This window comes from Drosophila mauritiana, chromosome X (assembly GCF_004382145.1).
Source record: "Drosophila mauritiana strain mau12 chromosome X, ASM438214v1, whole genome shotgun sequence".
Taxonomy (NCBI): Eukaryota; Metazoa; Arthropoda; class Insecta; order Diptera; family Drosophilidae; genus Drosophila; species Drosophila mauritiana.
In genome coordinates, this window is record NC_046672.1 from 5,468,734 (window position 1) to 5,487,665 (window position 18,932).

Consider the following 18,932-nt stretch of genomic DNA (forward strand, 5'->3'; position numbering starts at 1 on the left):
GCCAGACCGCCACTTCTTTCTAGTGGTGACCCGTGGCTGTAATCTGGCTACTTTTTAGCATACAAATTTAGCTTGTTAAATTTATTTAATTCCACCCTCTTAACCAAACCCATCGGGTATTAATATAGGAGGACTTACTATATTTCAATAATAATTCTCCCTATTTCTAATAGGATACAACTTCTGTAACAAACACACAACGCAATAAAAAATAAAACACCTTCAGCAAGTCAAATTTTGTTGCCAGATAACAGCGCGTTGATTAAATAAAAACTTCCTTATAATCACCATTAATTATATAACAAAACGATTATTTAATAACATTATTTTAGGATTCCTTCTGCGCTCAGAATAGTTCGTCTTATTATTATGAACATTTAAATTATACATAGGCTTCAAAGAGTAAATGGGTAATATGTAATGCTTTTAAAGATTTATAGCTCTCTAAAATGGTTTTATTTAGCTTTTTATTGGCATTAGCAAAATAAATATTAACACACTTAAAAAACTTTACTTCATCATGGTTTTTTGTTTTGGAATATTTTTGCAATCGTAGGAATTTGATTTATCTATTTTTCTGACGGACTCGGAACCGGTTCGATATCAGCGTTGCCACTGGTTCGCCGCGCGGAGTTACAATAGTGCCACCACCAACTAGTTCTTTCCTGCTAGTCCCATCTTTCTTTTTTGACGTGACCAGCGAGAAAAATGGTTGGTATTTTGTGAGCGAGAAGATTTCTAACCTATTTTACAACGAAACAAACGATTTAAAGCCAAAGTTATGGCTAAAACGCGCCCCAAATTACTGCCGTTCATGGTGTTAACACAAAATACGATAAATAATGCAACACGCTAGTTGAAACGCGCAACGCTAGCACACTATTTTGTGCTCACCCCTAGCACCTCTGCTTCCTCTTCTTTCCTTTTCTTTTCGCCGCGTTTCCGGAGAGGTTGCGTTAAGCCACGTGCTGAATTTCTTAATTTGCTAGTTTAGTGAATACGGAAAATTCGTTGGTTTTCTTGTTCTGTGCTAAGTGTTAACGAGCAGAGCTAGAAAAATGGTTGGTTGGTTAACCCATCGACACCGATGCTCGCAGGCCCAAGGGCCAATGAACATGCCATTTGCAGTGCAAGCGATACTAATGTTCTGTTTTCTGCCCGTTTGTTTGTGCTCCCGCCCAGGTGAAGGTTAAGTGCTCCGAGCTGAGGACCAAGGACAAGAAGGAACTCACCAAGCAGCTGGATGAGCTCAAGAATGAGTTGCTCAGCCTGCGCGTGGCCAAGGTGACCGGCGGAGCTCCCTCCAAGCTCTCCAAGATGTGAGTATGCCGCAGCACAGTGACTAGCGTCCCAAACTAATTGCGGTCTTTTGTGCATTCTTTGCGCGTTCTTATCCATACAGCCGCGTTGTCCGCAAGGCCATCGCTCGCGTCTACATTGTGATGCACCAGAAGCAGAAGGAGAATCTGCGCAAGGTCTTCAAGAACAAGAAGTACAAGCCCCTGGATCTGCGCAAGAAGAAGACCCGCGCCATCCGCAAGGCTCTGTCTCCGCGCGACGCCAACCGCAAGACCCTCAAGGAGATCCGCAAGCTCTCCGTCTTCCCCCAGAGGAAGTTCGCTGTCAAGGCCTAGGATGCATCCATATACTCCGATTGTCTATAGTGCGCGTTAAGGGTTCTTCGGTTCAATGAAGAACAAAAACTAAATAAAAACTTTTTTTTAAAGTGAAAATACCGATGCATGTTTGATTTTGTGAACGAAACAAACGCGAGTGGCACATGGGTTCATCGAAATAGTTAAAAAAAAATTAAAAGACAAGTGCCGCATTCCCTGATCCACATCCAAATGGGATGTGCGTTAACTGCTTTCATGTGGTCCTTAATATGAGTTAGCAGCTTGTAGTAGTATGGCAAATCTTGAGTTCAATCTTTAAATCAGCTTTCTTTGAACATGCAAACTTAAAAAACAGCAGAATTCTCAATTGGTCTACGTATATGTATTTAATTCGATTGTCTTTGATGTAAGCACGGCCATACATCGTAAATAATTATGAACTAACAAGTAATAAGTAGGTAATTGATATGAATTACAAGCTCTAGTTACACAGACTCTCGACTGCGAGCTCGATCATACTGAATATGTTTGGCACATTTGGTTAATACTATTCTTCTGCACAGCGTGAAAGAGCGGCGTGCTGCGGATGACGCCCGACAGCTCCTTGGAGTTCTTGCTTTGGTGATAGTTTCTACTCGGCATCGGCGACATCGGTTCGCCCCAGAACTTGAGCAGCGCGAAGATCTTGTAGTAGGCCACTCTGAAATGGAAGGGATTCGCTATTAGAACCCCGATAGCAGCTAAATCTGCCAGCAAACTTACCTGTAGTTGCGATTGCTGGCCGCATAGATGATCGGGTTGATGACACTGGAAGCCCAGGCCATCACGGAGGCGATGATGTGCAGCCAGGGGTACGAGGTATTGCGCTCGTCGTCCACCACATTGGCCAGCATTAGCGGCAGGAAGCAGACGAGGAAGCACAGAAAGATGGTGACCATCATGACGGTCAGTCGATTGTCCTCGCGCGCCTTGCGCGTGCACGTGGTGGTCATGTAGGATCCACCGCCGGACGACGAGGAGCCCTTGGCCGCCGCACTCGCTGCGATCTGGAAGTTGTCGTGGTTGCGAATCTTCTTTTTCTGGTGCAGCACCGTAATGTAGATGCACGAGTACGAGACGATGATCACCAGGCAGGGCAGCAGGAAGCCGATCACGAACAGCGTCTTCTTGATCGATCGTCCCTCCTTCTTGAGTATTGTGCAGGAGAAGGTGGCCTCGTCCAGGCCCATCTCGCCCCAGATGCCCAGTATGGGCGGCAGCTGGGAAGGGAAAACCGATTAGTTGAATGTTGAATGCACACAAAAGGAAGAGATGGCTTCGATATTACTTACCAGCAGGAGAAAGGACACGGCCCAAACGAACAACAGCTGCAGGGTTATGAACTTGGGCTTATATATCTGCGAGTAGCGGCTGTGGCAAGCGATGAGTATATATCTGCCAGGGGATTAGGGTGACGGTTGCGGATTAGCTTGCGACAAAGCGGACTAGACTTGGGCCTACCTGTTCAGGGTGATGCCCACCATGCTGAGGAGTGAAACAGCCACATTGCCGTAGAAGATCACCGGAAAGATCTTGCACAACGTGGTACCAAAAGTCCAGCTCTGTCGTTGGAATCAAGCAAAAAATAGAATCATTGACCAATTGTATATTACATTCGCAGGTATGATGACTCACCTCCTGGAAGAATCGCACTGCGGTCAGTGGCAGGCTGAAGGAGCAGAAGAGCAGGTCGGAGATGCTCAACGAGATGACGAAGGCGGTTGTGGCGTGCTCCCGTATCGTGGGGCTCTTGAGCAGCGCCAGCAGGGTAATCAGGTTGCCTGTGCGGCAATTCAGCGGAGAAAAAACTGGTTAGCCATCGTGGATCTGGATCTGGGATGCCAGTTACTCACCAAGAACGCCGATCGTCACAAAGACACAGGCACTAATGGCCGCGAATAATGTCGCCGAATGCGGGTAGATCGATTGCGTGGCGGCCGCCGGTGTGTCCATCTGCATGTCTGCGTCCGAAAGGAAGCCCGTTGCCATGCCCATTCCCATATCCATATCCATGTCCAGCTCCATTCTGCGGGGGAAACAAGCAAACGATGTCATTAGCCAATTTCAATTACTTCTTTAGGAAAAGGAAAAGGAGCTGTGTCTTTTAAATTAGTTGCATTCAAATCGCTTGTGCTAATCCCTATTGTTTGTTTCAATTTGTTAGCCCGTATCTTGAGTAATTAAGAAGAAAGTTAATAGCCGGATGTAGACAACTCAATACGCTATTCAAACATCCGCTTAACTTATGAATGAAATTACCATTTCTAATTGCCCAGAAGCATGATGCACGTTACAGATTGTTAAGAATTTAACTATCTAATCGAACTAATGTGTACATTTCTGTGCTCCGCGATAAAGGAAATGTAATCAGCAAAATCAAGTTTCAGGCGCGTGAAAATCTGTGAATGAATGGACGTACGAGCAATACAACAAGATAACTAATCGCCGCTTTGCGGATGCAATAGCCCAGTTTTCTCGGCGTGACACCGAGTAAAAACCCGATCCAACCGTCGGGATTAGCGAGGAAGTCTGCGTACTCCCACCAGCTTATCGCATCCGAGACATTTGATTTATGTAAACGGATTTTGTTATAAGATTTCTGCCGGCCAACTGGCCAACCGTAATGATCGAGCCGGTTTGCACGCCATTTGAATTCACATTTGTACGAATTTTTCATCAAAAGTTCGAGTTTTCCACCAATTTCCTCATCAACCGAGCAAGGCAAACGGCTTTGAATAATATGGTGTTATATATATATCAAATCGCTGCTGACTGCGTGATTGATGGCTCCAAGATTACATATTATCGAATCAGGATTCAGAAGGAGATCAATGTCAAACGCGGACAGGAACATGAACGACGCCTGTTATGCGCAATTAAAAATGGGAAACTGTTGGTGGCATCTTAAGTTCCTGTTTAACAACTTCAACTACTTATGTACGTAGGAGCGTTTAAGCCATTTGCATACCAGATGAGAACTGGCTTTTGTGCTAATCAGCCAAGATGACTCCGATGATGATGACTCATTACCTGACCAGTTTTCGCTGCTTTCTTTTCAACAACTACTCGCATATTGGATTTCCATGGTCTAGTCACGTATTATCATTTAATTGACGCCAAGTCGTGTTATTGTTGAGCTATCGAGTTCAGCTCAAAAGTTTCGTATTCCCATGAATAAGCCGGGAAAAATATACAATCTATGCAAGTTAATATAAACAAACCTTACTTTCGACTTTGTGTCGATAGTTTCACGCAATTGAGGCGATTATTTCGATAACGCAAGCGATTGACTGTTCCCGTTTCGATTCCAATTGAAATTTGGAAATGTACAATACTTTCGCTATTTGCTGTCAAGTAGGCCCTTATCTTCTCTGCGTTTTCTTCAGACTTTCGAAACGCTTCTTTTTTTTTGGAATCTCGCGTTTTGGAAGAGGGTCGCCTCTGAAATTTGTTACACTGTGGTTATCATTGCGAACAAGCGGCCAGAAGCTATCAGCGACTTTACCATTTACAGTGCACTTTTTTACGACCAATTAAATGTACATTTTCCTTTCTTCGCCCGTTGATAAGCGAACGCGATGGATGGCAATGTGGTGCTCTTGCCACACAAACGCAATCAAATGGATTCAGTTTCGCTTTTTCCAGTGAAACGAAGAACGAGCCCAACAAGACCATCATGATATGCTCTCTGCATGTTGCGTATTGAATCAATGACAATTTCAATTAAGCCGGCCGTTCGTCATGCGTTTTCGTGGGCTGATAACGCCTGCTGTCCAACCGCTTTGCATGTGCACACAATTCCATTTATTTAATTCTTTTATTTGGATCGGTTAAATTAAAAAGCGCCTTGTTACGCATTTAACGCTGTTTCCGGTGCGTGGTGGTGCCATGCTTCTGGGAACGGCAGTGGGCTTAGGATTGGGAACCCCTCACCATGCGTCGTCCAACCATCCAAATATGGGGAGTTCACGGGATGGGGGCGGGGCAGCGGTCCGCTTTCATGCATGATCAACATGTGTGTTTGTTTTCCAACTCTATGTGAGTTGTTTCAGTTCTTTTCGGTCTCCGCAGTTCTACTCAGTTCAGTTCGTTTCCGAATAGGAGGGGAGCATCGGGCCCGCAACTGGAAATGGAAATCTGAATATGCATCCCGGAGCATCCCGTCCAAAATGAGCACCATGCGCCATGCCGTTTCGTTTAATTCCCTGCCCATAAATGCGTGTCCAAACAGCAGCGGGCATTTCAAGAGGTACAACTAGTTCACTAGACATATTCATTCAATGCTCAGCTGACATGGGAACTAAAGTGCTGCCCGCGAGTGTGCCCCAAAGCCACTCAACAGTTGGCAACGATGATGATGGCACAGATAGCAGAGATAACACGCTGATCGCGCCCCTCACAAGTATGCACATTATGTACACACATATGTACACACAGCTAAGCACATAAGGGATACGATATGCGCTATGTATATATTTAAATCCAAGTCTTATCAGCCTCGGGTTCCCACCGTCCAAACAATAAAAAAAAAGGCAAGACCAGCGGCGGAACGAAGCTTTATAAATAATCAATCAACAAATATTTACAATCAAGTATTTATGTAGCGGGCGGGAAGTCGAATGCAAATAAAGCTAATCTCGCATTTGTATTTTCTTAAAGGGTTCCTGATTTTTATCTAGCCCAGTTTATAAGGTTGTGAATGCCCCGATTGTGTTGGTCGTGATATCAATTATATCGGCATAATCTCATGTGTCATCTTGCTAAACATTATGATGGGTAAAAATACCTATACAGTAAATCAAATTTGAGATCACCATACAGTTATTGGAAACACTATTCTGGGGTTTTTTGAGTTAGGACCCCTGTCTTATCAGCAGAATTGCTCGATATAAGCTTCCTTTTGAGTTTACTTTTTCTGAGCGAGAAATATTTCTCGCTTCTGTTGCATTTCGCTGACTAATCGAAAGCTAAATACCAGTGTAATGCCCAAATAAGTTTCCGATATGGGGGGAATGTATGTATATAGTAATATACTGAATAAGCCCGAGCATATGTAGATAATGCACATGTGTACTGTGGATCGTTTTGGAGCTGGGTTTTTCTTTACTTTTCGTCGTTTTCAAGAGACTTGAGCTGAATGAGTCGCTACCAACTGTTGCGCTGGGAGTAGGGGGAGGGGGAAGGCGAGTGGGAGTGGGATGAAGATGATGATTCATGCAGCTAATGTTTGGACAGGGGAAGAGCGAAAGAGAAAGCAAATCGGAAGCGGCGGTATCAAACAAACTGTTTAAATAACAACAAGAGACTTTATAAGCCTGGCTTTCATTTCCATTTTCAAAAATATTTTTCCCAAGTCTGGCTCATTTTAGGCAAATAAACAAATGACTCATTTGTTTCAAGTTTAAATGAGACTTCACATTCACAAACATTTTCAATTTGAAATCTAAAATGATTCAACAGCATCAGCAAATGAATTTAAGATTGCAATATTTTGGTATTATCCTTAATTGGCTGCCTAATGTTGATCTATTTCTCTCGGTGTACCGCTTGCATTTTGACGCATCCTCTTTCCCCATCCACTTCTTTCTCCCCTCTTTGCTGATTTTTTTTTGTTTTGTGAGAGGGTGGAATTCGGGATTTGGGATGTGAGCGAGAAGGATGGCGATATTTTCAATTGTGGAAACAGCCGTTCCATTATCGTTCCATTGCAAATGCACACACACACACACACACACACACACGCTCGTGCAGTTTGCGCTTCACTGTGTGTGCGTGTGGACCAAATGCAACAATAATAAAAACGCGCAACTCAAATTGTTAACAAAGGTAAGGCCGTTTTTTTGGCCGGATTTGGATTCTGGTCTTGAAAGAGAAACACACACACACGCACACAAAAAACAAACGAAAATAATAACAGAACAACAACAAACTCACCCGAACTCGAACCCGTTTCACTGTTTTCCGCTTATTATAAATTTATACTTCGTTTGGCGTTTCTTAAATGCTTTCGAATTGCATTTTGGGTTTGACATTAAATCGCTCCGCGCAGCACAGTAACAAAAACAAAAACGCAACTAAATAAATACAACCAGCCGATTCTGGCCTTCTCACAATTCCGACTTCTGAATTATCGAAACAGAAGCGCTGCTTGGCCAACTAAGCCAACTTAACTAACCGATCGCAGAGCGCAAAGTGTCGTCAATTAACAACAGCGGCAACAAGAACAACAAACGAAATGAGCGGCTGGCTACAGTTTTTTTAGTCCGAGCGCGATCGAACATGTTGTTGGTTGGTTGTCTGGCAACAAGTTCGATGCAAACTGTTCTAATGATCTAAGAAATCGGCGTTCTATCGATTGACGCGTTGCGCAGGCGCCTATCGGCTTTTGAAATTCTAAGCCGGGCTTAAAGGATATTTGTAGAAAATTAGCTTGCAAATTAGTTTCCTTGACATAAAAGAAAATAATTCCTTGCATTAGTACTCTCGTTCTATACTTTAAATCAGTTGCTGTCATTTACTTTCATAAATTTAGTTAGTTTTTAATGCCACATTTTTATGATGATGACATTTTTTTGCAGGTCATCTATGCGCAATCAATTTTGCGCCATGCGACAGCTGCAATTAGTTTCTTTTGACTAAGCAATCATTTATAATTTTCCCAGTAGTAGTGCCAAGTTCATAACTGATGGAGTGTGCTGTCAATTTGCATGTTGTGGAGCCATTGAGTTTCAAGGTCGCGCTAATTAAATACTCGTTACAAGTGATGCCCAAAGTTACAAATATTTTAACAGAACATATTAAGCTAATATTAACCACTAAAAACACTCTTTTAAACTCTAAAAAACCAGATGCGCGTCAAAAAGATGTTCATAAATGGTATATATATTTTTAAATATCATACAACTGACCTGTTTTATTCCTCATCACTGGCCATTAGTTGATAACAAACAGGTGGACTTCTATGATATCCTGCTGCATTTTTTCCTTAGCCGTTTAGTCAGGATTTGGAACTAGTACACAATGCGACAGCTAAAAGAGCGAAATCGGTGCAATCGGTCTGTTCGGCATCTGAAAATTCAGGGCAAGATCTGGTTGAAAAATCTTAAAAGCGGCTTGGATCAATTTCGAGGTAGGTGATGAACCAATTCTATGGTAAGTCCATCTTTAATTACCTCTTACAATCCAGAAAGCCAGGTGCGGGGAACGCGAACGAACTTCCTGCACGATGGCTCCTTCCATGAGGCAGTTGCTCCCGTTTTGGCGGTGGCCCAGTGCTTTTGCCTGATGCCCGTGAGCGGAATCGGTGCTCCAACGTACAGGGGATTAAGCTTCAGCCGGCGCAGCTGGCGTTTCTGGTACAGCTCCTTGTACCTCTGCTCCACGTCGGTGGATCTGGCCTTCAGCATCCGCCGGGTGGCCCACAGTGTGCTGGATGTGCGCAGTGTGGGTGAGATTAAATGATGCAGTGGGGCAATGTAGCAATTGCATAAGTTAATTACCATTTAGAGCCCATCGTTTTTCACGTGAGCATCCTGATCGCCTCCTGGCAGTTCCTGAACCTGGCCCAACTCTGGCCCGGATTGATGCGCCACTGGGCGGCGGTGGAGCGACGGCTACCCGGCTACTCCTGCTGCCTGCAACGGGCTCGTCCTGCCCGTCGCCTCAAGTTGGTGGCCTTCGTGCTGCTGGCAGTTTCACTGAGTTGGGTCACCAATACGTTTGGCTTTGGATTGTGCTGAGTTTAATCGCATGCTTCTTTTCCAGTGGAGCACCTGCTGAGCATCATTTCGGTGGTGTACTACGACTTCTGTCCACGAAGGAAGGATCCCGTGGAATCCTATTTGCATGGCACCAGTGCCCAGTTGTTCGAGGTGTTCCCCTACTCCAACTGGCTGGCCTGGCTGGGCAAGATCCAGAACGTGCTGCTCACCTTCGGCTGGAGCTACATGGACATATTCCTGATGATGCTGGGCATGGGTCTCAGCGAGATGCTGGCCAGGCTGAACCGCAGCTTGGAGCAGCAGGTGCGACAGGTGGGGGTTAACTAGTTTCCTAACACACATCCATCATGATCGAGGATGCACATTCATAGCCCATGCCGGAAGCCTACTGGACGTGGTCCCGCACTCTTTACCGCTCCATAGTGGAGCTCATACGGGAGGTGGACGACGCCGTGTCCGGCATAATGCTGATATCCTTCGGCAGCAATCTGTACTTCATCTGCCTGCAGCTCCTCAAGAGCATCAAGTGAGTTATGCAGACGAAGGCACAGCTTGAAATGATTCTGTTCCCGCTAACCAGCACCATGCCCTCCTCCGCCCATGCCGTCTACTTCTACTTCTCGCTGCTGTTCCTGCTCAGCCGATCCACGGCCGTGCTCCTCTTCGTTTCGGCGATCAATGACCAGGCCAGGGAGCCACTGCGTCTGCTGCGCCTTGTGCCGCTCAGCGGATATCATCCGGAGGTCTTCCGCTTCGCCGCCGAGCTGGCCAGCGATCAGGTGGCGCTAACGGGCCTCAAGTTCTTCAATGTCACCAGGAAGCTCTTCCTGGCGGTGAGATAATCTCTCTGAGCGCTAATCTTGGGATTGCCATGTGTGCTATATATGTATCTTTTAGATGGCGGGCACGGTGGCCACCTATGAACTGGTGCTCATTCAGTTTCACGAGGATAAAAAGTCCTGGGACTGCTCGCCCTCCAATCATGATTAGACGCTCCAAATATATGTCATTATACCAGGTGTACAAGTAGGGAATGTCGGTTCGAACATATAGATGTCTCGCAAACGTAAATATTTATCGATTGTCATAAAACTTTGACCTTGTGAAGTGTCAACCTTGACTGTCGAACCACCATAGTTTGGCGCAAATTGAGCGTCATAATTGTTTACTCTCAGTGCAGTCAACATGTCGAGTTTCGTGCCGAATAAAGAGCAAACGCGGACAGTATTAATTTTCTGTTTTCATTTGAAGAAAACAGCTGCGGAATCGCACCGAATGCTTGTTGAAGCCTTTGGCGAACAAGTACCAACTGTGAAAACGTGTGAACGGTGGTTTCAACGCTTCAAAAGTGGTGATTTTGACGTCGACGACAAAGAGCACGGAAAACCGCCAAAAAGGTACGAAGACGCCGAACTGCAAGCATTATTGGATGAAGACGATGCTCAAACGCAAAAACAACTCGCAGAGCAGTTGGAAGAAAGTCAACAAGCAGTTTCCAATCGCTTGCGAGAGATGGGAAAGATTCAGAAGGTCGGTAGATGGGTGCCACATGAGTTGAACGAGAGGCAGATGGAGAGGCGCAAAAACACATGCGAAATTTTGCTTTCACGATACAAAAGGAAGTCGTTTTTGCATCGTATCGTTACTGGCGATGAAAAATGGATCTTTTTTGTTAATCCTAAACGTAAAAAGTCATACGTTGATCCTGGACAACCGGCCACATCGACTGCTCGACCGAATCGCTTTGGCAAGAAGACGATGCTCTGTGTTTGGTGGGATCAGAGCGGTGTCATTTACTATGAGCTCTTGAAACCCGGCGAAACGGTGAATACGGCATGCTACCAACAACAATTGATCAATTTGAACCGTGCGCTTCAGAGAAAACGACCGGAATATCAAAAAAGACAACACAGGGTCATTTTTCTCCATGACAACGCTCCATCACATACGGCAAGAGCGGTTCGCGACACGTTGGAAACACTCAATTGGGAAGTGCTTCCGCATGCGGCTTACTCACCAGACCTGGCCCCATCCGATTACCACCTATTCGCTTCGATGGGACACGCACTCGCTGAGCAGCGCTTCGATTCTTACGAAAGTGTGAAAAAATGGCTCGATGAATGGTTCGCCGCAAAAGACGATGAGTTCTACTGGCGTGGAATCCACAAATTGCCCGAGAGATGGGAAAAATGTGTAGCTAGCGACGGCAAATACTTTGAATAAATGATTTTTTCTTTTTCCACAAAATTTAACGTGTTTTTGATTTAAAAAAAAACGACATTTCATACTTGTACACCTGATAAATATCAATCTATAGATTGTGCAAATTAACAGACTGCATGCTGCACTACCTCATTCACAATCAGTTGGCACACTTTTCCTGGTGGATTATCTCATATCACTCATACGCCGCGTTGCCATGCATATTCATGAGCAACAGCAGAGTCCTTTGAATAGTTAATTACGTCGATTGGCGGTTATGTTATTTACCCGCTATTGGCACAGTTAATGGCAATTAAAACACTATGCTACACAGCTGCGAGGAGTCCATGCAGGAACCAGTTTCCAGCCAGCCAGCCATCATCCATCCATCTGCCCGCTTTTTGCACGCGCTTTCCACTTTTCATTTTCGTTTTCATTTTCATTTGCGGACCATTTACTTTGGTAATCCAGTATAAGTATGTGATGCAATTGCTGGCCATAAATGGCGCACGCTTCCTAGGCACACTGAAATGCGTGAACAGCGATTGGATTCGAACTGAACCAGTTGGCCAAATGCCAATGCCGATTGCTCCTCGGCTCTGCGGCTCTGCAGCTCTGCAGCTCCGCAGCTCTTGAGGCGTCCATGACGCTTCCGGTCAGCGGGCCCAGGTCCATGTCCATGTCCAGCCGATCTAGTCCGGTTGCAGCCAATTGTTAACCCAATTCACGAGCGGAGTTCGGGGATCAGATCTTCGATGGGAGTATATAAGCCCCGCTATCGTTTAACTTCGCAGACACAAATCGCGCACAGCAGCTCCAGTTAAGTCACAATGGCCAGATATCAGAGTAGCCTTAGCCTCGGGATCCTTGTGGTCCTGCTGATCGATCAGCTGGCCAACGCCCAGTTCGTTCCGGGCCCCATCTCTGGACCAATTCCCCGCCAGCAGAGATCGCTCTTTGGGCCCGGTCCGCCGCCCGGTTGGAGTAGCGGTGGCCTCAGTCACGGCTGGAACAGTCCCAGCTTCGAGTTCAGCCCGCTGCCGCCATCGCACAGTCCGCATGTGACCAAGGACGAGCTGCTGGCCCTGCTGGCCGCCTGGAAGGATGTGGCCAAGCCGACGACTCCGGCGCCGGAGCCAGAGCCCGAGGAGCCCGAACCCGAGCCGGAGACCACAACGCCAGCGCCGCCAGAGGATGAGGACGAACCGGAGTCCGAGGCACCGGCACCGGCACCAGAGGCGCCAGCGGGTCCACCACCCGGCGTTCCCGTCACCGTCTCCCTGCCCGCCCTGGTGCCCATTCAGCTAGCGGCCATGTGGCAACAGCCGGCGCTCGGAGCAGCGCCCGGCGGCCTGGGTCCTCTGAATCTGGGCGGCCTGGGTCTGGGCGGTGGCATTGCCTTGAACACACTCGGCGGCGGTGCAGTAGCAGCCGGCGGAGCTGTAGCAGCCGGAGGAGGCGGTGGAGCGGCGGCCGCCGGAGCAGCAGCAGCGGCACGTTCCGGAGTGGCACGCCCCCGAGCCCGCGCCAGGATCGGAGGACGTGCGTCCAATGTCCAGCAGCCCGCCATACGCTTCCCGGTGGCCAATCCGCGCAGCTTCACCTCCAACAACTATGTGGCGCCCAGGCCGCGTTACTATCGCGATACGGAGCCCATGCGGTAATTGTGCACTGATTCCCAGTCCGCATCCAGTGCCGTTCTATCTAATGATTCCACTTCTCCTTGCAGCGTCAACGTAATGGCACCGCCTCACTACCAAATGGCCAGTGTCCAGGGTCCCGTCCAGCTGGTGCCCGCCTACTGGCAATAGGCCAAGTCTTACAAGTCGAACTGCCACTTCTCCCTAAGCTAAACTGTACAAAGTTATATGTTATAGTATATATAGTGCCTGTGCATATAGAATATAGAATGCCATGGCCAGTTAACAAGTCGTATGTATGTTTTTTTTTTTGATTATACCAATAAAATATTTTAACAAACTATATATTTAACATTGCATTTCATTTTGGGGTGATATCTTTAATTTGTTTGGAGGTTTAAGACATCTTTAAGCCGCCTTTAAACCACGGATGATAATTGTTTATATGATTAGTTTATTATTATTAACCAGTTTCAACTGCGAGCTGTGCAATATCAACAGATAGTTAAGCTAATTAAAGAGCACGCACAAATTATGATACGATCCATACGCCTAATGTTGCACAACCATCAAAAAGTTGTTAACTGACTTTGGCAACTGTTTGGCTCCATTAAGGATTGGAGGATTGGTGGAGCTGCTAAGCCGCTACTGAAATGGCCACTTTTTGCCGACATTAACATATGTACCTTGCTCGGCGAACTGCCATTTGGTTATATCACAAGTGGCACGAATATTGCCCACTTTCGTCACACATTGGATGACAGATGTCGGCACCATAAACGATACGTTATGAATATATGGAATATATGTACATGTATGCTGGTGGCCACATCCTTATCGGGACATCGGGTTTGGCCAGTGAACAACAGCCCGCTCCGAACGACTCCCGTGGGCACTGTTGACTTGCCGACGGAATGGAATGGCTCACCCAGTTTGCGTGGTGTGTGGTTGTGAGCATGATGCACCGACTGATCCAGATATCCACGTCGCGCAAATAAGACATTAAGTTGATGGTGTTGATGGAGCGCAACCAGATCCAGATTCAATCGGCATCCAGTTGGGCGCTAGAGATCTCCTTGTGGGCGACTATCAATTCAACGCCCAGCTAAACTGGTCAGCAAATTGGCAAAACGCTCGTTTTTGGAAGTTACAAATGTATAAAATTGTATTTTAATGGTAAAACAAGGGACTAACTAAATAAAAAACACTTGGAAACCATCTACATTTATACAGTTTGGGATGAAAGTCGGTTTGTGTCATATGGCAGCTACATTAGGTTGTTGATCCATTTGTTAGACGGATTAATACGAATTTAACTAAGGATTTAACTAATCTCAAAGCAAAAAACAATGGAATATTAAGTAAACAATTTCGGAGGAACTAAAATACTAAGATCTAAGGTCTTTGGCTAAAATAAAAACCACGATATGGCTGGCGAGTGTGCTCGACTGGCGCTGCTGCTAATGGGCATTAAAATTTTCACACATTTCCCTCAAATGGAGAACGACGTGCCTGCCACCCGAGATGGCGAGCTATCGAGCCAACGAGCCAGGCGTAAAAACAATTAATACACATAACGTGCGATCGGGGCAAATCGAGATCAACGCCCAGACGAGCTCGGTTTGGACTTCCCGCTGGTGGAGATCCAGATCTGGGCTTATTTGCCTCGCTATTTGCTTGGTTTACATAAGCGACACTCTCTAAACGAAGTGAATGAACTAACGCAGCAATAAATAACAAATTAACACATGGAGAACATAAATGAAACTAGACTTGGGACACACGACGCCACAGGATCCAGAGACTTTGGTGGGCAGACAGCAGGGCGAAGGCGCCGGCAATCACATAGGTCAGCCTGTAGATGGCCGCCTGGCAGTACAGTAAAACCACGCCGGCCAGAACGTAGAATGCAATCGATAGCATCCAGTATCCCTGACTGCAAAAGTTTAGCATTTTAAAGATAATATAATAAAGTAATTGAACATTTTCAATTACCATTTCTGGGGAGCTCGCAGCTGCAGAAGCAAACTCAGTGAGGCTAAAACCACGATGCTGGGATACAAGCTCGGATCCGGCAGGTTAATGCCATGCCTGGAGAACAAAAACAGAGCGGAGATTCAGCTCACGATTATCTTCAAACGGTCAGGCAATAATTACCGGCGACTGCGCAACCAAGCCAAACTGCTGGGAGCATTGAGCAGCAGTTGCACGAGCAGCATCAGCAGCAGTGTGACGTGGAAGGAGAAGTTCTGCAGACCCACACAGGCCTCCGGCTCTTCTTCCTCCTCCTGCTGCTGCTGCTTCTGTTCATCCTCTTGCTTCAGCGCCTTCTGTTCTTCACTCTGCTCCTCCGTTGCATCTTCCTGTCCCGCCACTGCAGAGGGCTTTCCACGCACCAAATTAGCCGCCTTCTGCCATAGGAAGTCCTCCAGATAATCCTTGTAAGCATTCGAGAGCATCAGGAAGTAGAAGACAAAGGCCAGGAGAAGACCCACTCCGCTGCAAGTGCCCATGGCCGTGGCAATAGTGAGGATACCGTACGTAATGGGCAAGTGGGTCATGATCGAGATCATCACGTTAGAGGTCGCCTGGGAGAGGCGTGTTATCCGCAGGGCTAGGCGGTAGAAGGCGTTGCCATAGAGCGTCAGGGCCAACCAAGTGCCCAGCGTGGCCAGCAGGGACAAGGCAATGGCCGCACAGTGGATAACAATGGACACATTGATGCTGTAGTCCAATGGCTCTGGCTCCGGAAACACACGGCTGCTGATGATGAGCTTCTTTAGGAGGCGACAGGCTGAAATTGCATTGAATGTGGATTAATATGAGTAGGCTAAATACAATGGAGCAAACAAACCTGTGACAATATAGAGCGATGTGTACTGCAGGTAACCCACATAAGGACGCAGGCTACGAAATGTGCCCACATCGTAAAAGGTCTCAACTTGCTTTCTCAGCACAATCAGCAGCACGCAGACCAGGTGCGCCGGCAACCAGCCGTAGAATTCCAGAACAAGCCGAGATAGTGCCGAGGAATAGGAGTACTCATAGCTGGAAGAGCACATAAATCAGAGTGAGATGGGTTTACACTACAAGTGTGAGATGGAAGTTACCTGATTCGATAGCGGCAGGTGGGATCCAGATATAGATCCAGTGTCACAGGATTGAGGGTGGTGTTATAATGTCTGGGCACTAGTGTAGGCACATTTACATACAATTGGGGCTTCTGATCAAACGATCTGTAAGGATAAAACATCAGAATTTAATACCACAAAGCGTAAAATCTTATGTCAAACTGACTTGAGTGTTTGGAAACGTTCGAAGCCCGCTGCCCAGGGAACGCATATTCTCGCAGTTACCCTATACTCGGGATTGATGCACTGCAGCGGCTCCACAATCACCCGAATGCTCTGGTATGGATCCACCATCTCGGAGATGCGCAGCCGATGGTGCAGTGTGCCCTGGAGAGTCTCGTTTATCAATGGCAGTTTGGCCATTGTATACCAACGAGGCATCTTGATGTCCGTCACCCGCTCTTTAGGATCGTAGATGTCCAGGTTGTAGCCGATTCGCTTGGCGCTCGGCGGTAGGCGGATGAGCAAATGGGTCCAGTGAACATAGGTCTTGCGCAGGTTGTGCAGATCGAGAAGAGCAATGCTGCGTGGATCGCGATCTTCGTTGGGCAGCCACTGGACGAGGTGCATCAGGGAGGTAGCCTTTTCGCTGCACAAAAATAGATTATACAAACTATCTTAAGAGACTACTCTGTCCACTTACCAATAAAGCTGCCCCGTCTTATTGTGGTCCTCTGCGGAGCATCCGAACAACCAGTCCTCGTCATCCACATTCAACGCCTCGATGGCCGCCTTTCTATAGCGCTCCTGTCGTTGCAATCCAATCAAATCGAAGAAGGTGCCCTTGAGACCGTTCGTGAAGTACTTGTTTATCACCAGGCGCCGCTCCTCGTGCCAATTTCCAGCAGCTCCGAATCGCACAGTATTCTGCTGACGCCTTCGAGGCTTCTGTAAGTATATCATTAGTATTTAATAGTGTTTAGGATACAATGCAACCTACCACAAAGGTGGACAATGCTGACTGCAGGTTGCGCTGCTTGTTGGTGCCAAAGGCGATCGATGAGCGATCCTCGCGGACATAGGCCACGCTAAAGAGAAACCGATTGACGGCCTGCATGAACTGCAAGCACCACACGGCCGACAGATGGTCACAGCTCAGACTAACTTTGGGTATAGCTGATGTCTGAAAACAGGAATAAAAATAAGTGTGGGTTCAGACAAACAAACAAAATGATTTAGCTACCATGGCATGCAGATCGTTGAACCGGGAGCTGGTGAGCCCAGGTCGCACCAGCAGATCCCTATTGCCGCCGCCCGTGGAAATAAGCAGCACGTTGTCCAGCCGCGCCGAGCTGTCCTGACTGGCCATGCGCTGCACACTTGGCGGTCGCTGGTGCAGGCTGTCGCAGACATTTGTGGTCATCGTGGGCACAGTGGCAGTGCGAAGCTTGCTCAGCACGGCGTCCGTTTGGTCGTAGAACTCCTCCAGTTGGGTATCCAGATTGAGCACCGGCTGATCCAGCGGCGTAGATATGCTAATAATTGTATTAATGTGCTGGCCAATGGCCGGATCAACTAGCACTGACTGCGCTAGCTTGCCGCCCATGGAGTGGCCGATCAACACGATGGAGGGCTGCTCCGTGCGACCCTCGTAAATCGACAAGATGGTGCGAATGCAGAGCTTCAGATAGCTTTGTTGGCGGGGCAGATAGCCACCGTACAGAGCGGACAACTCCTCGTCGTAGTCGATGGTGTAGTAGTCCAGATGTATGCCCGCATCGTTAGACATTGCCTTGCGGAGCGCGACGGAGGCTAGAGAACGCACCTGTTTGTAGGAGCCGGCGTTGCCGGGCACGTAGATAACCGGAGCACCCGTCATCCGGCGCTTCAGCGGATCCAGCGGCTGTCGCAGTCCCTCGTAGTAATAGTACAGCGCGTAGTTTGGATACTGGTCGCCATCCCTAACTCCCACTTTCTGCAAACCAAGTATAATCAGCGATTGGTGGGCTAATCTTTTGGAGAAGCGAATCGAACTCACCGCAAACATGGGCTCGCCGAACATGTATGTCATCCGGCAGGCATTGGGCTCCACCTCGACGTGCAAGCGGAACAGGCCGTAGATGAAGCAGCAGATGGAGCCGATCACCAGGAGAACAGCGCAGTTCCGAAACATAAACATCCTGCGCTTTTAGTTTTTCATATCTGTTTATGTCTTGTTTTGTTATCATCCATTCGATATCAGGCGATGCAAAGTTCCGCGAGTTATCGATAGCTTATCGGGTATGTACTTGCTAGTGGTGTGCAAGCCGCCAATGATTAAAACTATCTTTTAAGTTGCTTATCTATGATAAGATATTTAAATTATAAACATATTTAGTGTAAAATGATCAGAGCTACACAGTAACATTTAATTGTATCACACTAGCTTATGATTTCTTTAATTTCTTTGAAACAATAGTTTTCGAAAACTACCTACAAAATAAATAGAATTTCTCATGGTCCACAGCTCTAATTACAAAAGAATATTTAAACGAATTACTAAAATAGCTTGTAAATTGGTTTAATTAAACAAAAGAACAGCATTTAATGGATAGACTAAAGTTCTTTGCTCGATTCGAAATAGTATTATGCAAAAAACGCGTA

General features: G+C 46.8%; 5 protein-coding genes across 6 annotated transcripts; 3 read left to right on the top strand and 2 right to left on the bottom strand.

The window, feature by feature from the left end:
• Positions 1-622: 622 nt before the first annotated feature.
• Positions 623-1,714, top strand: LOC117147051 (60S ribosomal protein L35). Of its 2 annotated transcripts, none has more exons than XM_033313801.1 (3): positions 623-711; positions 1,183-1,319; positions 1,403-1,714. In XM_033313801.1, exons 1-3 carry the CDS (start codon positions 709-711, stop codon positions 1,632-1,634), a joined length of 372 nt encoding a protein of 123 aa, XP_033169692.1. In that variant the 5' UTR covers positions 623-708; the 3' UTR covers positions 1,635-1,714. The 2 variants fall into 2 exon arrangements, with proteins under 2 accessions (XP_033169692.1, XP_033169690.1); XM_033313799.1 differs by lacking the exon at positions 623-711 and adding an exon at positions 925-1,061.
• Positions 1,715-1,976: 262 nt separating this feature from the next.
• On the bottom strand, positions 1,977-7,877 carry LOC117147050 (protein trapped in endoderm-1). The gene is made up of 7 exons (XM_033313798.1): positions 7,590-7,877; positions 3,509-3,681; positions 3,291-3,436; positions 3,117-3,217; positions 2,948-3,050; positions 2,379-2,875; positions 1,977-2,316 (listed from the first exon to the last, which is right to left on the bottom strand). Exons 2-7 carry the CDS (start codon positions 3,678-3,680, stop codon positions 2,130-2,132), a joined length of 1,206 nt encoding a protein of 401 aa, XP_033169689.1. The 5' UTR covers position 3,681; positions 7,590-7,877; the 3' UTR covers positions 1,977-2,129.
• A 791-nt stretch (positions 7,878-8,668) lies between these two features.
• On the top strand, positions 8,669-11,623 carry LOC117147052 (gustatory receptor 5a for trehalose). Its single transcript, XM_033313802.1, has 7 exons — positions 8,669-8,784; positions 8,842-9,102; positions 9,162-9,356; positions 9,420-9,688; positions 9,748-9,902; positions 9,957-10,209; positions 10,274-11,623. Exons 1-7 carry the CDS (start codon positions 8,676-8,678, stop codon positions 10,364-10,366), a joined length of 1,335 nt encoding a protein of 444 aa, XP_033169693.1. The 5' UTR covers positions 8,669-8,675; the 3' UTR covers positions 10,367-11,623.
• Positions 11,624-12,319: 696 nt separating this feature from the next.
• LOC117147881 (ESX-1 secretion-associated protein EspK) lies at positions 12,320-13,416 on the top strand. The gene is made up of 2 exons (XM_033314964.1): positions 12,320-13,238; positions 13,308-13,416. The coding sequence occupies exons 1-2, from the start codon at positions 12,409-12,411 to the stop codon at positions 13,387-13,389; spliced, it is 912 nt and encodes a 303-aa protein (XP_033170855.1). The 5' UTR covers positions 12,320-12,408; the 3' UTR covers positions 13,390-13,416.
• Positions 13,417-14,347: 931 nt separating this feature from the next.
• LOC117147663 (GPI inositol-deacylase) lies at positions 14,348-18,535 on the bottom strand. The gene is made up of 10 exons (XM_033314639.1): positions 18,328-18,535; positions 17,533-18,264; positions 17,290-17,472; positions 16,993-17,237; positions 16,516-16,938; positions 16,329-16,454; positions 16,073-16,266; positions 15,376-16,012; positions 15,214-15,309; positions 14,348-15,154 (listed from the first exon to the last, which is right to left on the bottom strand). The coding sequence occupies exons 1-10, from the start codon at positions 18,466-18,468 to the stop codon at positions 14,986-14,988; spliced, it is 2,946 nt and encodes a 981-aa protein (XP_033170530.1). The 5' UTR covers positions 18,469-18,535; the 3' UTR covers positions 14,348-14,985.
• Positions 18,536-18,932: the final 397 nt, after the last annotated feature.